The 19,070-nt window shown below is 40.4% G+C and overlaps 2 protein-coding genes across 2 annotated transcripts; both read right to left on the bottom strand.

Annotated features, from left to right (window-relative positions):
* Positions 1-440: 440 nt before the first annotated feature.
* On the bottom strand, positions 441-4,070 carry LOC105908070 (low choriolytic enzyme-like). The gene is made up of 8 exons (XM_031569083.2): positions 3,990-4,070; positions 3,637-3,673; positions 3,299-3,364; positions 2,876-3,028; positions 2,174-2,291; positions 1,578-1,756; positions 1,067-1,148; positions 441-829 (listed from the first exon to the last, which is right to left on the bottom strand). Exons 1-8 carry the CDS (start codon positions 4,062-4,064, stop codon positions 697-699), a joined length of 843 nt encoding a protein of 280 aa, XP_031424943.1. The 5' UTR covers positions 4,065-4,070; the 3' UTR covers positions 441-696.
* Positions 4,071-7,845: 3,775 nt separating this feature from the next.
* LOC116220871 (low choriolytic enzyme-like) lies at positions 7,846-11,105 on the bottom strand. Its single transcript, XM_031569837.2, has 8 exons — positions 11,031-11,105; positions 10,789-10,825; positions 10,451-10,516; positions 10,063-10,215; positions 9,360-9,477; positions 8,787-8,965; positions 8,289-8,370; positions 7,846-7,978 (listed from the first exon to the last, which is right to left on the bottom strand). Exons 1-8 carry the CDS (start codon positions 11,103-11,105, stop codon positions 7,846-7,848), a joined length of 843 nt encoding a protein of 280 aa, XP_031425697.1.
* Positions 11,106-19,070: the final 7,965 nt, after the last annotated feature.

Genomic DNA, 19,070 nt, shown 5'->3' with positions numbered 1-19,070 from the left:
ACACATCACTCTCATAGCTGGCAGCCACGAGACACGTTAGGGGATAATTAGTGGTTGAGGTAACGCTTTGGGGAGTGCCTATCACAGTTGGAGGTTTTCCATCCCTGCATACATAGGGAGGTGAAGAATACAATACTGTGAAAATGTATGTAGCCTACGTCTATGTCTTAACCAATGTGTTTGACCTGCGATGCAAAGAATTGTATTCATATTCCAATTCTTCACAAAATATGGGTGTAGTTTTTTCCTATTTATAGAGCATGACAAAAGAAGCAAATTACTAATGAGACTGGAAACATGAACTTCAGCGACAGATTTCACTTAAAGCAACTTTATTGGCTTCAGCTTAAAGGCTTTACAATTGAATCATTTTATGCCATAAAGGTTTTGGTTAATGTAGTTGTAGTATTAGACTACAAAACATTCTAGTAACAAACTCACACAATTAAACTGTTTATTCAAACATCCTGCATTCATTTATGCAATTGAGCTGGAAAAGCCACTTCTTATGGTGAAGGCCTGGAGCGATGTGTTCATGTTGCCAGCTATGGCCCCATTCATTCTGGAGAAAAAACAGCAGCTCATCTCTTGAAAGTTTCTTGAAATACAGTACAACTCCATATACTCATATACTAATACTGTGAATATGTATGTTTAATGGTATACCGCAGTAAGGCTGTGGGGTGAGCAATGATGCTACCGTCTGCATCCATAGAGGCGGTTGATTCGCATGATGTCCATGCGGCTCATCTGGGAGGCCTTCCCGATGACCGCATTGGGGTTGGGATAGGGGACGATGGTGGCCTGCCGGTTGCGGGAAAATGCATACCTGAAAGGCAGGAAGTAGTTATCATGAAATATTATCATTATTCATGGTCATTATTATGTGACCAGGACAAAACCTGAACATGATTGTGTGGAAGTCTCTCATTCCCTCTCTCTCGCTCTCTCTATCACTCTCTCAAACACACACAAAAACACACACAGAGTGAGAGAGAGAGAAAGTAAACTTGTTCATATGTGCCTGTGTTGGTGTTTCGTAAGGTGTGCAGGGCTCAGAACTCACCGACCGTAATGCATGACTGAGCCGTAGTCATAGGGAGTACCCAGGTTGTTGGTATTAATCTTCCTGAAGTTGTGCTCTTGTCCTGAGGAAAACCAAAGTTTAGTGGACATGCAACGTAATTTACAAACTGACTGCCATGACATGCATTTGTTTAAAACCTCTTCTACAATTCTGTACTCATGAAATCAAAATCAAAGATGGCACACAGCTGACATCATCTGGGTACAAGGTTATCAATGATTTTTTTTTTTTAAGTATCTAATTATTATGTTTCACTGTATTAAGTTGTCCAGCACATGTGTCAATGTATTGCAATGGTAATCGTAATACTTCTATTAGTAACAATAACAATAATAAAACAATTATATTTACATTCTACCCGGCTAGAGATAGAGGTGGTTCCCAGAATTAAAAAAAATACATAGCAGTATGTTATAATAAGGGAAAGAAGCAAGGAACACATTTTGCTGGTTGATAATTCTGTGGGGAGGCAGCAGCAGGTCTTCCTCACCCCTCATGATGTTTTGATAGATAATACGGACGTGTGAGTCACGGTCACTGCGTGTCTGCTCGTGGTTGAAGCCCAGGGCGTGCAGCAGCTCGTGCTGGACTACCTGGTGGTAAACACACCCCCTCCTATCCAGGGACACCACCTGCCCTCCACCTCTACGCCCGACATAGGACCAGCACCTGCAGCCAGCCGGAATTTCAAACATTACCATCAGTAGGAAAAAACAACCCATCCTTTACATTTTTCAATAATGAATTTAATAATCAAAATGCAACCATAACAAATATTTTGCCAATATATTATAGACCTAGCAGTGCCATAGATTGCACCACACATGGGCATTCTCTCTCCTTTAAAATGTCACTTTTGAGGACTGCTTGAGGAAGGACTAATCGTGGATGGTTCCTTCATTACTATTTATAATAAATTCTGGTTTCTAATTCAAAACTCTTCACATAACAAAGTTCAACGAAACTATTTATTAAGGAATTAAAATCCTGGCTTATTTCATCGACAACTTGATCAAAAATCTGAAAAGCTCAATTATAGGGTCGTTTAAGGTCTTGTATTGTTATGTTGTCTATTAGGCACAATACCCTCCGCGTGACTGGATGTACACATAGTCTCTCTGCGATGTGCGTCTTGTGAAGCGGATGCAGGTGGACTGGGCAAAAGACTGCAGGCCCCTCTCAATGATGGCCCTCTGCTGGGAGGCTGTAGGGGAAAAACATATCACATATCTTTTTTAAATAAACAATCATATCTGAAAATAGAGCAGAGCTTAATTAAATGTTCTCTGGCATTTAGAGACTCCTAAGCTCTTTTGGAAACTTGGCTATGACTGATATGTTTGTCGCAAAAATTATTCACACTAGGCCCGAACACAACCTTTAAGGCTAAACTCAACTAAGATCCTGAACAGACACTGCGAGAAGTTTTAAGAGAAAACATACACTGAGAAACCAGTGGTTTCTCATAAAAAAATTAAAACCACATTGCGTAAAGGTAGATTGTGATTCGGTTTAGGTTTCGCGAAAGTTTGTTGATATATAAGTTCGACATCCAATTAAATGTTGATTGCCTGGGATTCTTAATGGGTTGGTCCGAACCACTATGTTTGTTTTACCGGCATTTCCAGAGCCAGGACTGTGTACGAACACCGGAGCTTTTTCTGAGCGCAAACACTGAATGGACAGGGAGGAGCAATTCGCAACATTTTACAAAAAGTGTATGGGGTTAGAATAACAGACTGTACCTTTAAGAAGTATAATAACTGTACAATAACACATGTTCCTTACAGTACTGGTTGGCGATGTAGTATGGAACATAGACATTGCCATCACTGGAGCGTTGCCATTTGCAGCCACGGGAGGTGCAAGGGTCAGCGTTCTGGAGCCCAGTGTACACGGCAATATCACCCTCCGTGATCTCCGGATCATCAAGTTCCTGCCCTGGAAAATTAAATAGAATTCAGCAATTAAGCAATTCACAAATTAGTGATAGATTTTGGGACATTTTATGTAGTCTACTCCATCAGAATGGCTAGGCCTATGTGTGCTCAAAATGGGTATAGCTATGATACTTCTCATCTTTGGATTATTTTCTTGGGCTCCTTTTATAAATGATGTTTATGTTATATATGGTTATGTATGTTTAATTAATGGTGTTTAAATCTTAACATCATTGCTGATGTTCTTTTAAGAGCTGCAACACCTCCTTACCTGCATTCTTGTTGGCCCTTTCAATTAGAGCGGACACTGTGTAGTTGTCCTCCACAGGGATGCTGTCTAGAGCATGAAATACCATAAAACACTTCAGGTTAAGCAGGACCCATCTATAACGACACAAGGATCTTAGCCTTAACAGTTAAACGATACAGTGACTGGGTGTTGTTCTTGACACAAACTATTTACATTTTACATTTACATTTTTTCCACCTCTCCTGGAAATACTACAACCTTATACACTATTTTAAATAAAGGTAATGGATTCAAAGATTACATTCATTTATAGCCTGTAATGTAAGATATGTGCCACATTTTGTTGGGGGAAAACTCACCAATTTCGCCATTCTTCTCAACATCCTCTGGATTTTCCTGCAATTGCAAATATATTAGAAACACACAGATGACAATACATCTAATTACAAGAAAAAACATTTCAAGAATATATTTCTCAGATTGGGTCATGAAGTTCCATGAGCTGTTTGATATCAGTCACTAAAGAAAACCATGATAATCTAAAATGAGACTTTCTGTGAAGTCACAGTATGCTATCAGCTTCCTTCCAGCATCCGAGAGAACAACTGATGCTGAAACAGGACTGGACCCCATCTGACTCAGTCAGGGCCAGATCAGGTCACTGACTCCATCCCTGCTCTCACGAAGCTCCAGGAGAGTTTAAGCCCCTTACCTCTTCATGCTGACACTGGACTGTGTTAAGTGTGCCCAGTAGGCAGACGAGCAGAATGACTGTGGAGGTTGCCATGACCAGTCCCTGATGAACTGTTTCAGTCACTCTGAGAGAAGAACTCAGGTTTATATGGGTGAGGAATGCAGAAGAGCTTTGAAGCTAAGGCACACAAGAGGATCCTGTGGCAAACCAGGTTAGGTTAAAAAAAAATATTCTTGCGTCAAAGCTTGGGTAAAAAAACCTAACAGGGAAGTTGCATTTTTCCATTCTTAGTTATGTACAATCTACCCTTCAAATGGTAGACACATTGTCTAACAACTAGAAATACTGTGTGGAAATAAATGTAACGAGTAAGCATTGGACCCAATAACCAATAAAGATGTGTGAAAGTAGAAATATAGTTAAGTGGTGCAGGAGTGTGTAGAGTTGCATAAATGTAGCATGAACTTCTGACCAGATAATCTATGTGGTCAAAGGGGTGGGCATATGATAATTGCTAAAAAGGTATTCTTTTTTTAAAGCATTAAGCATGTAAAACTACTTTGTGTAATCATACAATGCATGTCAATTATTAATTTACTGTATGTGAAAGGTAGATTACATGCATTGAAACCATTCTGCTACATTGTACTAAAGTTGATTGTCACAAGCCATCTCAGAAAAGTGATTGAACTGAAAAATTTATTTATTTTGGGGGGGAAATAATCCAAGGAGATCAATTTGTTTTTTATCCAAATTCATCGTCATGAGATGTGCAATATGGAAAAATGATTGGTATGTCTTCTGTACAGGAGACATTTGAGGAGACAGTTAGAAAGCAGGGTCTTGAAATGAGCTGCAACCCAAACCACATCCTTTACAAAAAGTATGAGCTCATGCCTGATTTTAACAGTGAAATGTGTATTGGGGTGGCAATGGGGGGCGGTAATGTGCATCTTAGTGTAGGGCATTGTGCAATATTTAATGCAATAAAATGTTTAATGCTGAATGTTGAATGTTAACTGTTGTGTGACTGTACATGTGTACTCTCTCAGATGCCCAAGACACATTTCTCCTAAGCGAAGCCTTAAAGGCTAGTTGTAATCCTAACCATAATGTCCAGTGATGCTGCATTGGAATATCACTAGTAGGTTTAGTATCTTTGCTATGTTCATGATTACATCAGAATCTCCCATTTTGTTACACTTCTCTGGATTTCAACCTACTTACAGAGAAGAGCCCTTTACATCACACACACAGACATGCACAGACACAGACAGACACGGTTCTCGTGCAAAAATGAAAGAGTACAGATTACCACAAACCACCAGGGAGGGTTTCAAAAGCATTTTGTAATAAAACAGAGTACCTCTTTAACAGATGTCTTGCAAAATCCCCATTTGCAACCTCTTGGGGAAAATGAAGATGTAATAATAATAATAATCATTTATTTTATTTGTAATGCACTCTTCATTCAAAAGAATCTCAGAGTGCCAACATATTAAAAACTAACTATAATAATACAATAAAATAAAAATGAATTAACATAAGCATAATAGAAAACTTTTAACATTTTAACATGCGATTTAACACAAGGCCAGAAATGCCTTCCTGAATAAAAATGTTTTTAGTCCAGCTTTAAAGGAGTCCGGCGTCTGCGTTGCCCTTAGGTGGTCCGGGAGGCTGTTCCATAAGTGTGGCGCTGCCGAGCAAAAGGCCCGGTCGCCCATGGTGCGGAGCTTGGTTTTGGGGACGCGGAGGAGCGAGCTGTTTGAAGACCTGAGGGTGCAGGTGGAGGTTTGGGGAGTAATTAATTCTTGCAGGTAGGGAGGTGCATGCCCATTTATGCATGTATGGGTGAGTATAAGGACTTTGTAGTCAATCCGGAAAGAGACAGGGAGCCAGTGTAGTGAGTGTAATATTGGTGTTATGTGCTCATATTTCCGGACCCTCATCAGGATCCTGGCAGCACTGTTTTGGATGTATTGCAGCTTCTGGATGTTCTTGCCAGTGATCCCATAGAAAAGCGAATTACAATAGTCCAGTCTTGAGGAGATAAAGGCGTGGACAAGCTTCTCTGCATCTAATAGGGTTAAAGTGGGGCGGAGTTTGGAGATGTTTCTTAGATGATAAAAGGAGGTTTTGCACAGGTGTTTTATATGGTCATTAAAGGTCAGGTGAGGGTCAAACCTAACTCCGAGATTAGTGACTGTGGAGGAGAGGGGGATGACCTGGCTGTCGAAGGTGAGATGAGTTAAGGAGGATGACTGAACCTGGTGTGGAGTGCCAACAAGAAGGGCTTCGGTTTTGCTACTGTTTAGCTGGAGAAAGTTGTTAGATGTGGTCTAAATTCCACACCTATAATAACACAATGCACTCCAAATGCAAACACAACAGTCATTTATGTCAGGTAATGAACAGACAGCGCTATGATAAACTTTGTAATAATTAATATGCTTCTAACTACTTCTGTTTATGACTGCTGCAATCACTGTAGCTTTGTTGCAAGCCTTTTGGATGAGTGACTTCTTCAAAACTCAGCCTGAGGCAAAACTTTTGAAATACTCCACCGACACCACAATTTGGATATGTCACATACTGTATCATCAAAACAGCATTGGCCTTCCACAGAGAATATTCCATGGATAAAAAGATCACTTACCATTCTGAGGGTAATAAAGGAGATAGACAGAAAATTATTATTGTTTATTAAATTAATGTATTCTTCTCTGTACTGATTTTAGCATTATTATCTACATTCTATAAATACTTAACAGTAGGGTGATTAACATAAATATATACTTCTCTTATTATTGGAGTTAAAAAAATGACAGAGTTGAAGGAATACGCAGCGTGTATCATTTCCTTGATGAATATAAACTGTACCGTGCATTTTGAAATTATAAAATTTTTATGACGTATTTTGCCTTCTTCATCATGCAGACAACGAAAAACGCAATGGCATTTTGTACACCAAACAAACCAATGAAAATTAAATATTTATGCTGCTTTGATCTCTGGTTTTGCTCATCCAGTGAGATATACAGTAATAGATGCCTGAACCCTCACTTCTACTAATTTAAACCCAGCCATAGCGACCCTACAACCTGAGTCACACGACATTTAAATCATGTCGGAGAAAATCCACAAAACTTCTGAAGACAAACTGCTGTCAGAGTTTAGCGACTCCTTTTTAGGCTGTTAGGGATAATTAGTGGTTGAGGTAACGCTTTGGGGAGTGCCACTGTTGGAGGTTTTCCATCCCTGCATACATAGAGAGGTGAAGAATACAATACTGTGAAAATGTATGTAGCCTAAGTCTGTGTCTTAACCAATGTGTTTGACCTGCGATGCAAAGAATTGTATTTATATTCCAAATCTTCACAAGATATGGGTGTAGTTTTTTCCTATTTATATAGCATGACAAAAGAAGCAAATTACTAATGAGACTGGAAACATGAACTTCAGCGACAGATTTCACTTAAAGCAACTTTATTGGCTTCAGCTTAAAGGCTTTACAATTGAATAATTTTATGCTATAAAGGTTTTGGGTAATGTAGTTGTAGTATTAGACTACAAAACATTCTAGTAACAAACTCACACAATTAAACTGTTTATTCAAACATCCTGCATTCATTTATGCAATTGAGCTGGAAAAGCCACTTCTTATGGTGAAGGCCTAGAGCGATGTGTTCATGTTGCCAGCTATGGCGCCTTTCATTCTGGAGAAAAACAGAAAGCAAAAAGCAGCAGCTCATCTCTTGAAAGTTTCTTGAAATACAGTACAACTCCACATACTCACAACTCCACATACTAATACTGTGAATACAGATGTTTAATGGTTTACCGCAGTAAGGCCGTGGGGTGAGCAATGATGCTACCGTCTGCATCCATAGAGGCGGTTGATTCGCATGATGTCCATGCGGCTCATCTGGGAGGCCTTCCCGATGACCGAATTGGGGTTGGGATAGGGGACGATGGTGGCCTGCCTGTTGCGGGAAAAGGCATACCTGAAAGGCACATCAATGTTTAAAGTCAGGGGTTTACTGCACTGTTTGACGTCTCATTATCATGATCATTATTCATGGTCATTATTGTGTGACCAGGACTAAACCTGAATTATCCATAACATGATTGTGTGTATACTGTGGAAGTCTCTCACTCTCTCTTTCTTGCTTTATCTCTCTCTCTCTCTCTCACACACACACACACACACACACACACTCACACACAGAGAGAGAGAAAGTAAACTTGTTCATATACTGTATGCCCATGTGCCTGTATTGGTGTTCCTTAAGGAGTGTGGGGCTCAAAACTCACCGACCGTATTGCATGACTGAGCCGTAGTCATAGGGAGTACCCAGGTTGTTGGTATTAATCTTATTGAAGGCGTACTCTAGTCCTGAGAAAAAACAATGTCTAGTGAACCTGCAACATGTAATTTACAAACTGACTGCCATGACATGCATTTGTTTGAGACTTATTCTCCAATTCTGTACTCATGAAATCAAAATCAAAGATGGCACACAGCTGACATCATCTGGCTCCAAGGTTATCAATGATTCTTTTTTGAAGTATGACATTAATCTAATCTAATTAATATGATTCACTGTATTCAGTTGTCAAGCACATGTGTACTACTATTAGTAACAATAACAATAATAAAACAACACAATTTACATTCTACCCGGCTAGAGCTAGAGTTCCTTCCCAGAATTAAAAAAATACATAGCAGTATGTTATAATAAGGGAAAGAAGCAAGGAACACATTTTGCTGGTTGATAATTCTGTGGGGAGGCAGCAGCAGGTCTTGCTCACCCCTGATGATGTTTTGATAGAGAATACGGACGTGTGAGTCACGGTCGCTGCGACACTGCTCGTGGTTGAAGCCCAGGGCGTGCAGCAGCTCGTGCTGGACTACCTGGTGGTAAACACACCCACTCCTAGCCAGGGACACCACCTGCTCTCCACCTCTACGCCCGACGTAGGACCAGCACCTGAAGCCAGCAGAAGTTTCAAACATTACTGCAGTGGGAAACAACAGCCCATCCTTTCAATTTTTCAATTATGAATTTAAACTATCAAAAATGTTTTGCCAATATTTCTGACATGGCAGTGCTATACATTGCACCACACATGGGCATTCACCCTCCTTTCAAATGTCACTTTTGAGGACTGCTTGAGGAAGGACTAATCGTGGATGGTTTTTCATTAATATTTCTAATAAAGTCTGGTTTATATTTCAAAACTCTTGACATAACAAAGTTCAACAAATAATTAATAAAGGCATTGGAATCCTGGCTAATTTCAACTACAACTTGCTCAAAAATTTTAAAAGCTCAATTTTAGGGTCTTCTAAGGTCTTGCATTGTATTGTTATGTTGTCAATACCCTGAGCGTGACTGGATGTTAACATAGTCTTTCTGCGATGTGCGTCTTGTGAAGCGGATGCAGGTGGACTGGGCAAAAGACTGCAGGCCCTTCTCAATGATGGCCCTCTCCCTTTGGGCTGTAGGGAAAAACAGTAAAGAAAACATATCTTTTAAAAATACACAATCATATCTGAAAATAGAGTTTTATTAAATGTTCTCGCATTTAGAGACTCCTTACCTCCTTTGGAAACTTGGCTATGACTGATATGTTTGTCGCTAAAAGTAGTCACACATCTTGCACATGTAAAGTTGTCGGGTCCCAAAGTATGCTCACACTAGGACTGAACACAACCTTTAAGGCTCAGCTAGGATCCTGAACACACTGCGAGAAGTCTAAGAGAAAAAATCTATGAGAAAACATAGATTGAGAAACCAGTGGTTTCTCATAAAAAAATAAAACCACATTGCGTAAAGGTAGATTGTGATTCGGTTTAGGTTTCGCTAAAGGTTGTTGATATATAAATTTAAAATCAAATCAAATGTTGATTGCCTGGGATTCTTTATGGCTTGGTCCAAACCACTATGTTTGTTTCCCATTTACAGAGCCAGGACTGTGTGCGAACACCGGACCTTTTTCTGAGCGCAAACACTGAATGGACAGGGAGGAGCAATTCGCTACCTTTAAGAAGTATAATACCTGTACAATAACACATGTTCCTTACAGAACTGATTGGCGATGACGTATGGAACATAGACATTGCCATTACTGGAGCGTTGCCATTTGCAGCCACGGGAGGTGCAAGGGTCAGCGTTCTGGAGCCCAGTGTACACGGCAATATCACCCTCCACGATCTCCGGATCATCAAGTTCCTGCCCTGGAAAATTAAATAGAATTCAGCAATTAAGCAATTAAATGAGAAGAGATAGATTATGGGACATTTCATGTAGTCTACTCCATCAGAATGAATAGGTCTATTTGTGCTCAAAATGGTTATAGTGATACTTCTATATATTATGTTTATGTTACATATGGTTATGTATGTTTAATTAATGGTGTGACATCTTGACATCATTGCTGATGTTCTTTTAAGAGCTGCAACACCTCCTTACCTGCATTCTTGTTGGCCCTTTCGATTAGAGCGGACACTGTGTAGTTTTCCTCCACAGGGATGCTGTCTAGAGCATGAAATACCATAAAACACTTCAGGTTATGCAGGACCCATCTACAATGACTCAAGGATCTTAGCCTTAACAGTTAAATGATTCAGTGACTGGGTGTTGTTCTTGACACAGACCATTTCCATTTTACATTTACACCTCTCCCGAAAATACTACAAAGTACACAACCCTATACACTATTTTAAATAAAGCTTATGGATTCAAATATTACATTCATTTATATCCTGTAATGTAAGATATGTGCCAAATTTTGTGGGGGGAAAACTCACCAATTTCGCCATTGTTCTCAACATCCTCTGGATTTGCCTGCAATTGCAAATATATTAGAAACACACAGATGGCAATACATCTAATTACAAGAAAAAACATTTCAAGAATATATTTCTCAGATTGGGTCATGAAGTTCCATTAACTGTTTGTTATCAGTCACCAAAGAAAACCCTGATAATCTAAAATGAGACTTTCTTCATCCCTGCTCTCACGAAGCTCCAGGAGAGTTTAGGCCCCTTACCTCTTCGTGCTGACACTGGACTGTGTTAAGTGTGCCCAGTAGGCAGACGAGCAGAATCACTGTGGAGGTTGCCATGACCAGTCCCCGATGAAATGGTTCAGTCACTCTGAGAGAAGAACTCAGGTTTATATGGGTGAGAACTGCAGAAAAGCTTTGAAGCTGGCACACAAGAGGATCCTGTGGCAAACCAGGTTAGGTTAAAATTATTTTATTCATGCGGCAAAGCTTGGGTAAAAAACCTAACAAGGAAGTTGCGTTTTTCCATTCTTAGTTTGTCTCTTGTCTCTTTCTCTGTGAAAATGTACAATCTACCCTTCCCATGGTAGACAAATTGTCCAACAACTAGAAAATACAGGGTCAAAAATGAATGTAAGGAATAAGCATTGGTCCAACAACCAATAAAGATTTTTGAATGTGTATAGTTTAGTGGTGCAGGAGTGTGTAGAGTTGCATAAATGATCTGACCAGATAATCTACTAACAAGTGTATAGTTGAAGGGGTGGACATGTGATAATTGCTAAAAAGGTATTCTTTTTTAAAGCATTAAGCATGTAAAACTACTTTGTATAAGCATACAATGCATGTCAATTATTCATTTACTGTATGTGAAAGGTAGATTACATGCATGGAAACCATTCTGCTACATTGTGCTAAAGTTGATTGTCATAAGCCATCTCAGAAAAGTGATGGATGCAATAAAATGTTAAATGCTGAATGTTGAATGTTAACTGTTGTGTGACTGTACATGTGTATGTGGAGACACTGCGTTCTCTCTCTCTCAGATGCCCAAGACACATTTCTCCTAAGCGAGGCCCTAAAGGCTAGCCCTAATCCTAACCATAATGTCCAGTGATGTTGCATTGGAATATCACTGGTATGTTTAATATATTTGGTATGTTCATGATAAGATAATCATTTCCCATTTTGTTACACTTCTCTAGATTTCAACATACTTACAGAGAAGAGACCTTTACATCACACACACAGACATGCACACACATCACGCACACAGACATGCACATGCACAGACACAGACAGACACGGTTCTCGTGCAAAAATGAAAAAGTACAGATTACCACAAACCACCAGGGAGGGTTTCAAAAGCATTTTGTAATAAAACAGAGTACTTCTTTACCAGATGTCTTGCAAAATGCCCATTTGCAACCTCTTCGGGGAAACGAAAATGTGGTCTAAATTCCACACCTATAACACAATGCACTCCAAATGCAAACACAACAGTCATTTATGTCAGGTAATGAACAGACAGAGCTATGCTGAATTTATTTATATGCTTTTAATTACTTCTCTTTATGACTGCTGCAATCACTGTAGCCTTGTTGCAAGCCTTTCAGAGAAGTGACTTCCTCAAAACTCAGCCTGTGGCAAAACTTTTGAAATACCCCACCCGCACCACAATTTGGATCTGTCACATATGCCAGTGAATGTTGACTCAATTAATTATAAACTTTGCTGCAATAGAGCAATGCACGCAAGCTAGAGTAAAAATGAAGAAAAATATGGTAACTAATAATCTAATATGAACATATAATGTAATATGAATATATATATTTAGATAGGAAGTTACAAAAATACATTTATATTTCAAAAATATTTGAATTACTTAGATATTAGTTTTATCTTTTGCTTCTATAATTTGCTTTCCCCAATTAATTAACCCACATCTTAAAATCTTAAAATGCTATCATGTCTGAAATAATGCTATTTTATAATATGGAATCTCAAGTTCTCATATGTTAAATATATTTTCTTAAAAAAAACACAGTTCTTTGTGCCATAAAACCACTGGAATTAATTTATATTATTTATTATTTATAAATTATTTATCATTTATTTTACTTGATATTATGATTTCTGCACTGTTTTTCATACTTTGAGATAACATTTAACACACACACACACACACACACACACACACACACACACACCCCAACACAGAGAGAGACAAACACACAGAGACACGCAAATAAACCTTATTCTTTGTACTACGATTACCATTTATATAACACAGACACAACACTTTTCATATTTCATATTATTTTATTATTACAATCGTATTTTCATAAAATAAACAAATTAATTGAGTAGAAGTCTGAGCAGACTTAGTGGTAGTTATCTGAGCAGAAGGCCTCAGATCTGAAAACAGAAAACGCAAGAAACAATGAGCATTATAACCACACAACGCAATGAGCATTAGAACAGGGCAACGCAATGAGCATTAGAACCACACAACACAATGAGCATTAGAACCACACAACACAATGAGCATTAGAACAGGGCAACACAATGAGCATTAGAACAGGGCAACACAATGAGCATTAGAACCACACAACGCAATGAGCATTAGAACAGGGCAACACAATGAGCATTAGAACCACACAACACAATGAGCATTAGAACAGGGCAACACAATGAGCATTAGAACCACACAACACAATGAGCATTAGAACCACACAACACAATGAGCATTAGAACCACACAACACAATGAGCATTAGAACAGGGCAACACAATGAGCATTAGAACCACACAACACAATGAGCATTAGAACCACACAACACAATGAGCATTAGAACCACACAACACAATGAGCATTAGAACAGGGCAACACAATGAGCATTAGAACCACACAACACAATGAGCATTAGAACAGGGCAACACAATGAGCATTAGAACAGGGCAACACAATGAGCATTAGAACCACACAACACAATGAGCATTAGAACAGGGCAACACAATGAGCATTAGAACCACACAACACAATGAGCATTAGAACAGGGCAACACAATGAGCATTAGAACAGGGCAACACAATGAGCATTAGAACAGGGCAACACAATGAGCATTAGAACAGGGCAACACAATTAGCATTAGAACAGGGGAATACAATGTTAAAGAGCTACTTCAACTTCAATGAGATATGAAAACAATGGAAACACTTCAGTAATGTATCCCTTCAGAATATTCTATATATGTTCTATTCTATCTATACTACTGGGTATCTCAAAGAAGATATTTCGAAGCCAGACATAACCACATAAATTGCTTAATACGTGGAGAAACACACAAACACATTCTAATGGTCTTACCCAAAGTTGAGACAGAGCTAGAGTAAAAACACTGTTACCACAGGAATGGTGTACGTAGATCCCCCAGGGGATAATAGTGAATGTTAGTATACTGTCATGTATGGACAGTGAAATACATGTCAGGTGGCTCTGCTTACAGAGGATTTTCCAATACCTGTGCAGACAGTTGATTGTAAAGTCTGACTTGCTGTATTTTCATTAAAGTACTAATCTGTGCCATGTCTGTATTTATATACAGTATATAATATATATTTGTTATATATCAGTATCGATCAATCCAAAAGCACATGCATAACTTACATTTTTCTCTTGCAGTCAGTTTTCCGTGTTGCTCCTGTTCTTTCAGGACTTTATTTATGGCAACATCCAAACATCTAATGTACCTGAACTTTTGTGGGCTCTTTGCAAAAGTCCAAATACCTTTTCCTGTTGCATTTCCCTTTGTTTCCTGTTCGATGCAGGAACTGTTGTCCTCGGCTGGCTCACCCTCTGTGATCCTTTCTCCTTTAATTTTCCTTTTATTTTTCAGGCATGTGGGACTGCTCTTAGACTGTGTCCCATCCTGGATGTGGGACTCAATCCAATCTCCTTGGCCCAACCGGCCAGGTAAATGCCCATTTTCATGGGTCTCACTGTGTCCACCCTGTTCTATTTTGTCAAAATGGACGATATTTCCATTTTTGGTGTTTTCATCACCTCTGCATTCATAGTCACCATCAAAGGGATATCTTGCTCGCATCCTCTCCCATTTTCCATGTACCCCTTCTTCTGACTTGGCATGTTCATTCATGTTTTGCAGATATTTGTGTCCATTTCAACACCTGTGCTTTCGAAACTCCACGGAGAGGTATCATAATCATAATCATCTCCAACATCATCAGCTGAGGCACTCAAGCTAGAAACAGTCCAGCCTTCATCATATGTGCATTCACACACACCATCAGAAGGATATCTCTCTTGCATCTTTTCACTTTCCTCACCTTCCTCCACCTCTAACTCTGACACTTCAGTCAGGCTTCCCAAATCATGGTATGGGTTCATGTCAGCATTTGTGCTATTGCAGCCCAATGGAGAGGTATCATAATCCCCAACATATTTTTCTACATCATTAGCACAGTCACTCAAGCTATGGATAGTCCAGCCATCATTATCTGTGTAGTCATGTTCACCATTAGAAAAATCTTTCTCTTGCATCTTTTCTGTTTTTGTATTTCCCCCAGACATATCATCACCAGTCAGGTTTTTCAAATCATGGTTTGTGTCCATTTCAATGTCTGTGCTGTCGGAGGTCTACTGAAAGGGATCATAATCCTCAACATATCCATCTTTACCACCATCATGCGAGTCACCCGAGCAAGAGACATCCCAGTTCTCTTGCATCTTTTCTCCTTTTGTATCCCCCCCCCCCAACAATTCCAACATTGTTGCTGTCGGAGCACCTTGGAAAGGTATCATAATCCTCAGTATCTTTGTCTTCACCATCAGCCGAGTCACTCAAGCGAGTTTCAGCCTTATTAGCGTCAACACCCTTATTAGTCTCTGTTTCTTTGGATACTTCCTGAGCTCAGCTTTTTCAAACCTTCTTGAGCGGAGGAAGTAGCTGATTTGTTTGGGGAGACATAATCACTTTCACACTCATAGTCAACTTGACAACTTGATTTAGCGTCACTGAATATGTAACCACACTCTGAGCCAACGACAGCCTCATTAACTAATACAATTTCTTTATGTTTTTCTTCTCTAAATCCCTCTTTGATTGTTGCCTCACACTGCCATTTAATTCCTTCTCTATTACTTTCCACATCCGGCAAGTCCATCCTTGCCTCTTTGCGAAGCATCAGAGATTTGTTTCCCTTGATTTGTAGGGTAGGCCACAGCGCCAATTGCCTTGGTGGATGCATCTGAAAATATGCAGAGTTATTTTCTTTTGGCCTTTGACAAAGATGGTGTTGTATAGGCCCAAGGGATGTGGAGCTGTCCAGGGTCCTTAAGTGAGTGACGCCATGTTTCCCACTCCATCCTCTTGTTCTCAGGGAGAGGTGAGTCCCACTCAATGCTGTCCACTGAGAGTTCTCTGAGCAAAAGCCTTGCATGGATTATCACCGGAGCTGCAAACCCAAGCGGGTCATACAGGCTGTTTACAGTCTGTGTATGGCTTGTCATTGTCTGACACCTAGAAGCTGAATGTGTCTGTAACGGTATCCCAGGTAAGTCCAAAGCTGCGTTGTGAGTGTGGTGTTTCTCCATTGAGGTCGAGATCTTTTATTTCTTTAGCATGATCCTCTTTGGGGAAGGCTTTCAAGACAGCAGAGCTGTTGGAGGCAATTTTGTGAAGCCTTAGATAGGACTCAGATAGCAAGGCCTGTGCACTCTGAAGGAGGTGAATGGCTTTGGCTTCTGTGGGCATTGCGGCGAGCCCATCATCCACACACAATTGCGCTCTATGAAATGCCCAGCAGCAGCGCCGTACTCCTGTTCACAATCTCTTGCAGCCTGTCTCAGTCCATATGTTGCCACTGCAGGAGAAGGGCTGTTGCCGAACACATGGACTTTCATGCGGTATTCTATGAGGTCCTTTGAGGAGTCATTGTCACGATGCCATAAGAACCGTAGGTAATCCCTGTGGTCCTCCCTTACCACAAAACAGTGGAACATCTGTTGGACGTCTGCTATTATGGCGACGAGCTCCTTCCTGAAGCGGATCAAGACGCCTATCAGGCTGTTATTCAAGTCTGGCCCGGTCAGTAGGACGTCGTTCAGAGAAACACCGTAGTGTTGTGCACGATCCTGATCTGATCCTGATCTGATCAGGATTCTTGGGATGATATATGCCTCAGGTTGGTAGATACCAGCATTCCTGGTCTTCTGGAAGCGTTGGTGCGACCTCTGTGTGATCATTAACAAATATTTTCTGCATTAAGCCTATGAATTGTTCTTTCATTGTTGGTTTCTTTTCCAGGGCGCGGCGCAGAGAGGAAAGACGACTGAGGGCCTGTTCTTTATTATTCGGGAGGTGCGGCCTGGGATGTTTAAAAGACAGGACCCAGCTGTTATACATGTGTTCGTCCATAATTTTCAAGAATTTTTCATCTTCTATAGAAAGAGCAAGTTTGTTGTCATCTTTTGTTTTCTGAAAGTCAAGATCTCCTAGTGTTTTTTCCTTTGCTTTGATTTTCATAGTATGTGAGAACTCCTTGATGGAGTGAACAATGAGGGATGTCCATTTTCCAGTACATTAGTCTTTGCACTGTAAACTTTTGGCTTGTGGGCAGTTCCCAGGCACATCTCACCAACTAACACCCAGCCAAGATCTAGCTTCTGGGCGAAGGGGGCGTTGTTAGGCCCATTGATTTGTTGTCTGACTTTATGTGCTCTGAGCATGTCTCTGCCTAGCAGAAGGAGGATGTGTGCATTTGGATCCGGCTGTGGGATTTGTGATGCAATGGACTTTAAATGTGGATGTTGCATGGCCACTTTAGGCATGGGTATTTTGGCCCTGTTATCCGGTATTTCATTACATTTAATCAGAGTGGGGAGTTCGAAGCTGTTGCCACCACTAATTGGTTCTATACGAAAACCGTTAGCCCTTCTGCCGCTCGTCTCCACTACACCAGCACAGGTCTTTAAAGAGTATGGCGCTTCAGTGTATAAAACACCAAAAAGGTCGAAAAGGTCGTACCTGGCCAATGACCTATTGCTCTGATCATCGAGCATGGCATACATTCTTGTGGCTTCCCGTGTGGATAAACTTTGACAAGACAAATCTTTGCACATGATCTTCCTGTGCGGCCTTCTCCACAGACCTCTATGCAGTTTGTGCTGACATTAATGGATTGCTCCTGTTCTGCTCCCTCCCCGCCGTCCTTTACAGCAAGCTCAGCAGCCTTTGATGACCTGTTCACGGTCACAGCCGTTTTTTTTTTGAATTTAGGTGTGGGCCTGTCATGTGGATTGAAGCTGACGCTTGACAGACTAATGCTCGAGTCATTTCTTATTTTTGCATCCAGACACACAAAATCAATGAAGAAGGAGAACGGAGGGTTAGTAACTTTGTGTTCGCTTTTGAACTCTGACCCTTGGTAGATCCACTTTTCTTGTAGCCCAAAGGGTAACTTTTCCACTATGGGGTTAATGCCACGGGCTGTGTCTAACACTATGAGCCCAGGCAGATACCCATCTGCCTTTGCAGAGAGCAGCTCCATTAGAAGTTCTCCTAACTCTCTTAGCTTGTGGTAGTCCCTACTGGAAATCTTGGGAAAGTTGTCTAGCTTTTTAAGAAGAGACTGCTCAATGGCCTCTGGAAAACAGTAGACTTCCTCCAGCCGCGCCCAGACCATCTGCCGGGCCGCATTGGGGTTCCCTATGTGGACTGATCTGAGCCGTATGACGTAAGTGGAGGATTCTTTGCCCAGCCATTTTGTCAGCAAATCGAATTCTCGCTTGCAGACAGGTTCAGGTCATTGATGGAATTTAAGAGTGATGACCTCCAAGCTCTGTATGACTGCACAATCGTCAAATTGCTTTAGGCCTGTGCTGACAATTTCCCTGTGTGCGTGCGTGTGTTCTCTGATATGCCCGTTTGTGTGTTCCATTTTTGTCAAGAAGAATTCTTTGATGTCACAATGGATTCTGATAACATCACACATGATGTCATAGAGCTGCACATGTAAATAATAGAATAGCGTGTGGGAGTGATCGTCGACCATTTTGTATGCGGGGGATGAATCCACATCTGGTAAAATAAATCAGATTTTTCAGGCGCTATAGTGCTTTAACGTTACGTTTCATAAGAAACTATGGGGCGTGAGTTCAGAGTTGTCTGTAACCATGGATCTCACTCTAGAGTCCCTGGTGTTGCCTTGGGCAAGGGACGCGATGTTGTCCATTCTTTTTCTGTTTAGCATTTTGGTAGCAACATCTTTATTTTTACGAGAC

The sequence above is a fragment of the Clupea harengus genome, chromosome 6, assembly GCF_900700415.2.
Source record: "Clupea harengus chromosome 6, Ch_v2.0.2, whole genome shotgun sequence".
Classification (NCBI taxonomy): Eukaryota; Metazoa; Chordata; class Actinopteri; order Clupeiformes; family Clupeidae; genus Clupea; species Clupea harengus.
This window is presented reverse-complemented; position numbering and strand designations above follow the sequence as displayed.

Coding starts and splice junctions, on each gene's coding strand:
- LOC116220871 (XM_031569837.2), bottom strand. CDS start 11,105: ATGGCAACCTCCACAGTGATTCTGCTCGTCTGCCTACTGGGCACACTT. Junction 9,478..10,062: donor CGTCATCGCCAATCAGTTCT/GTAAGGAACATG, acceptor TTTTCCCTACAG/CCCAAAGGGAGAGGGCCATC. Junction 8,371..8,786: donor CTATCAAAACATCATCAGGG/GTGAGCAAGACC, acceptor GTTTTTTCTCAG/GACTAGAGTACGCCTTCAAT.
- LOC105908070 (XM_031569083.2), bottom strand. CDS start 4,064: ATGGCAACCTCCACAGTCATTCTGCTCGTCTGCCTACTGGGCACACTT. Junction 3,674..3,989: donor TCCAGTGTCAGCATGAAGAG/GTAAGGGGCTTA, acceptor TTGCAATTGCAG/GAAAATCCAGAGGATGTTGA. Junction 3,029..3,298: donor AAGGGCCAACAAGAATGCAG/GTAAGGAGGTGT, acceptor TTAATTTTCCAG/GGCAGGAACTTGATGATCCG.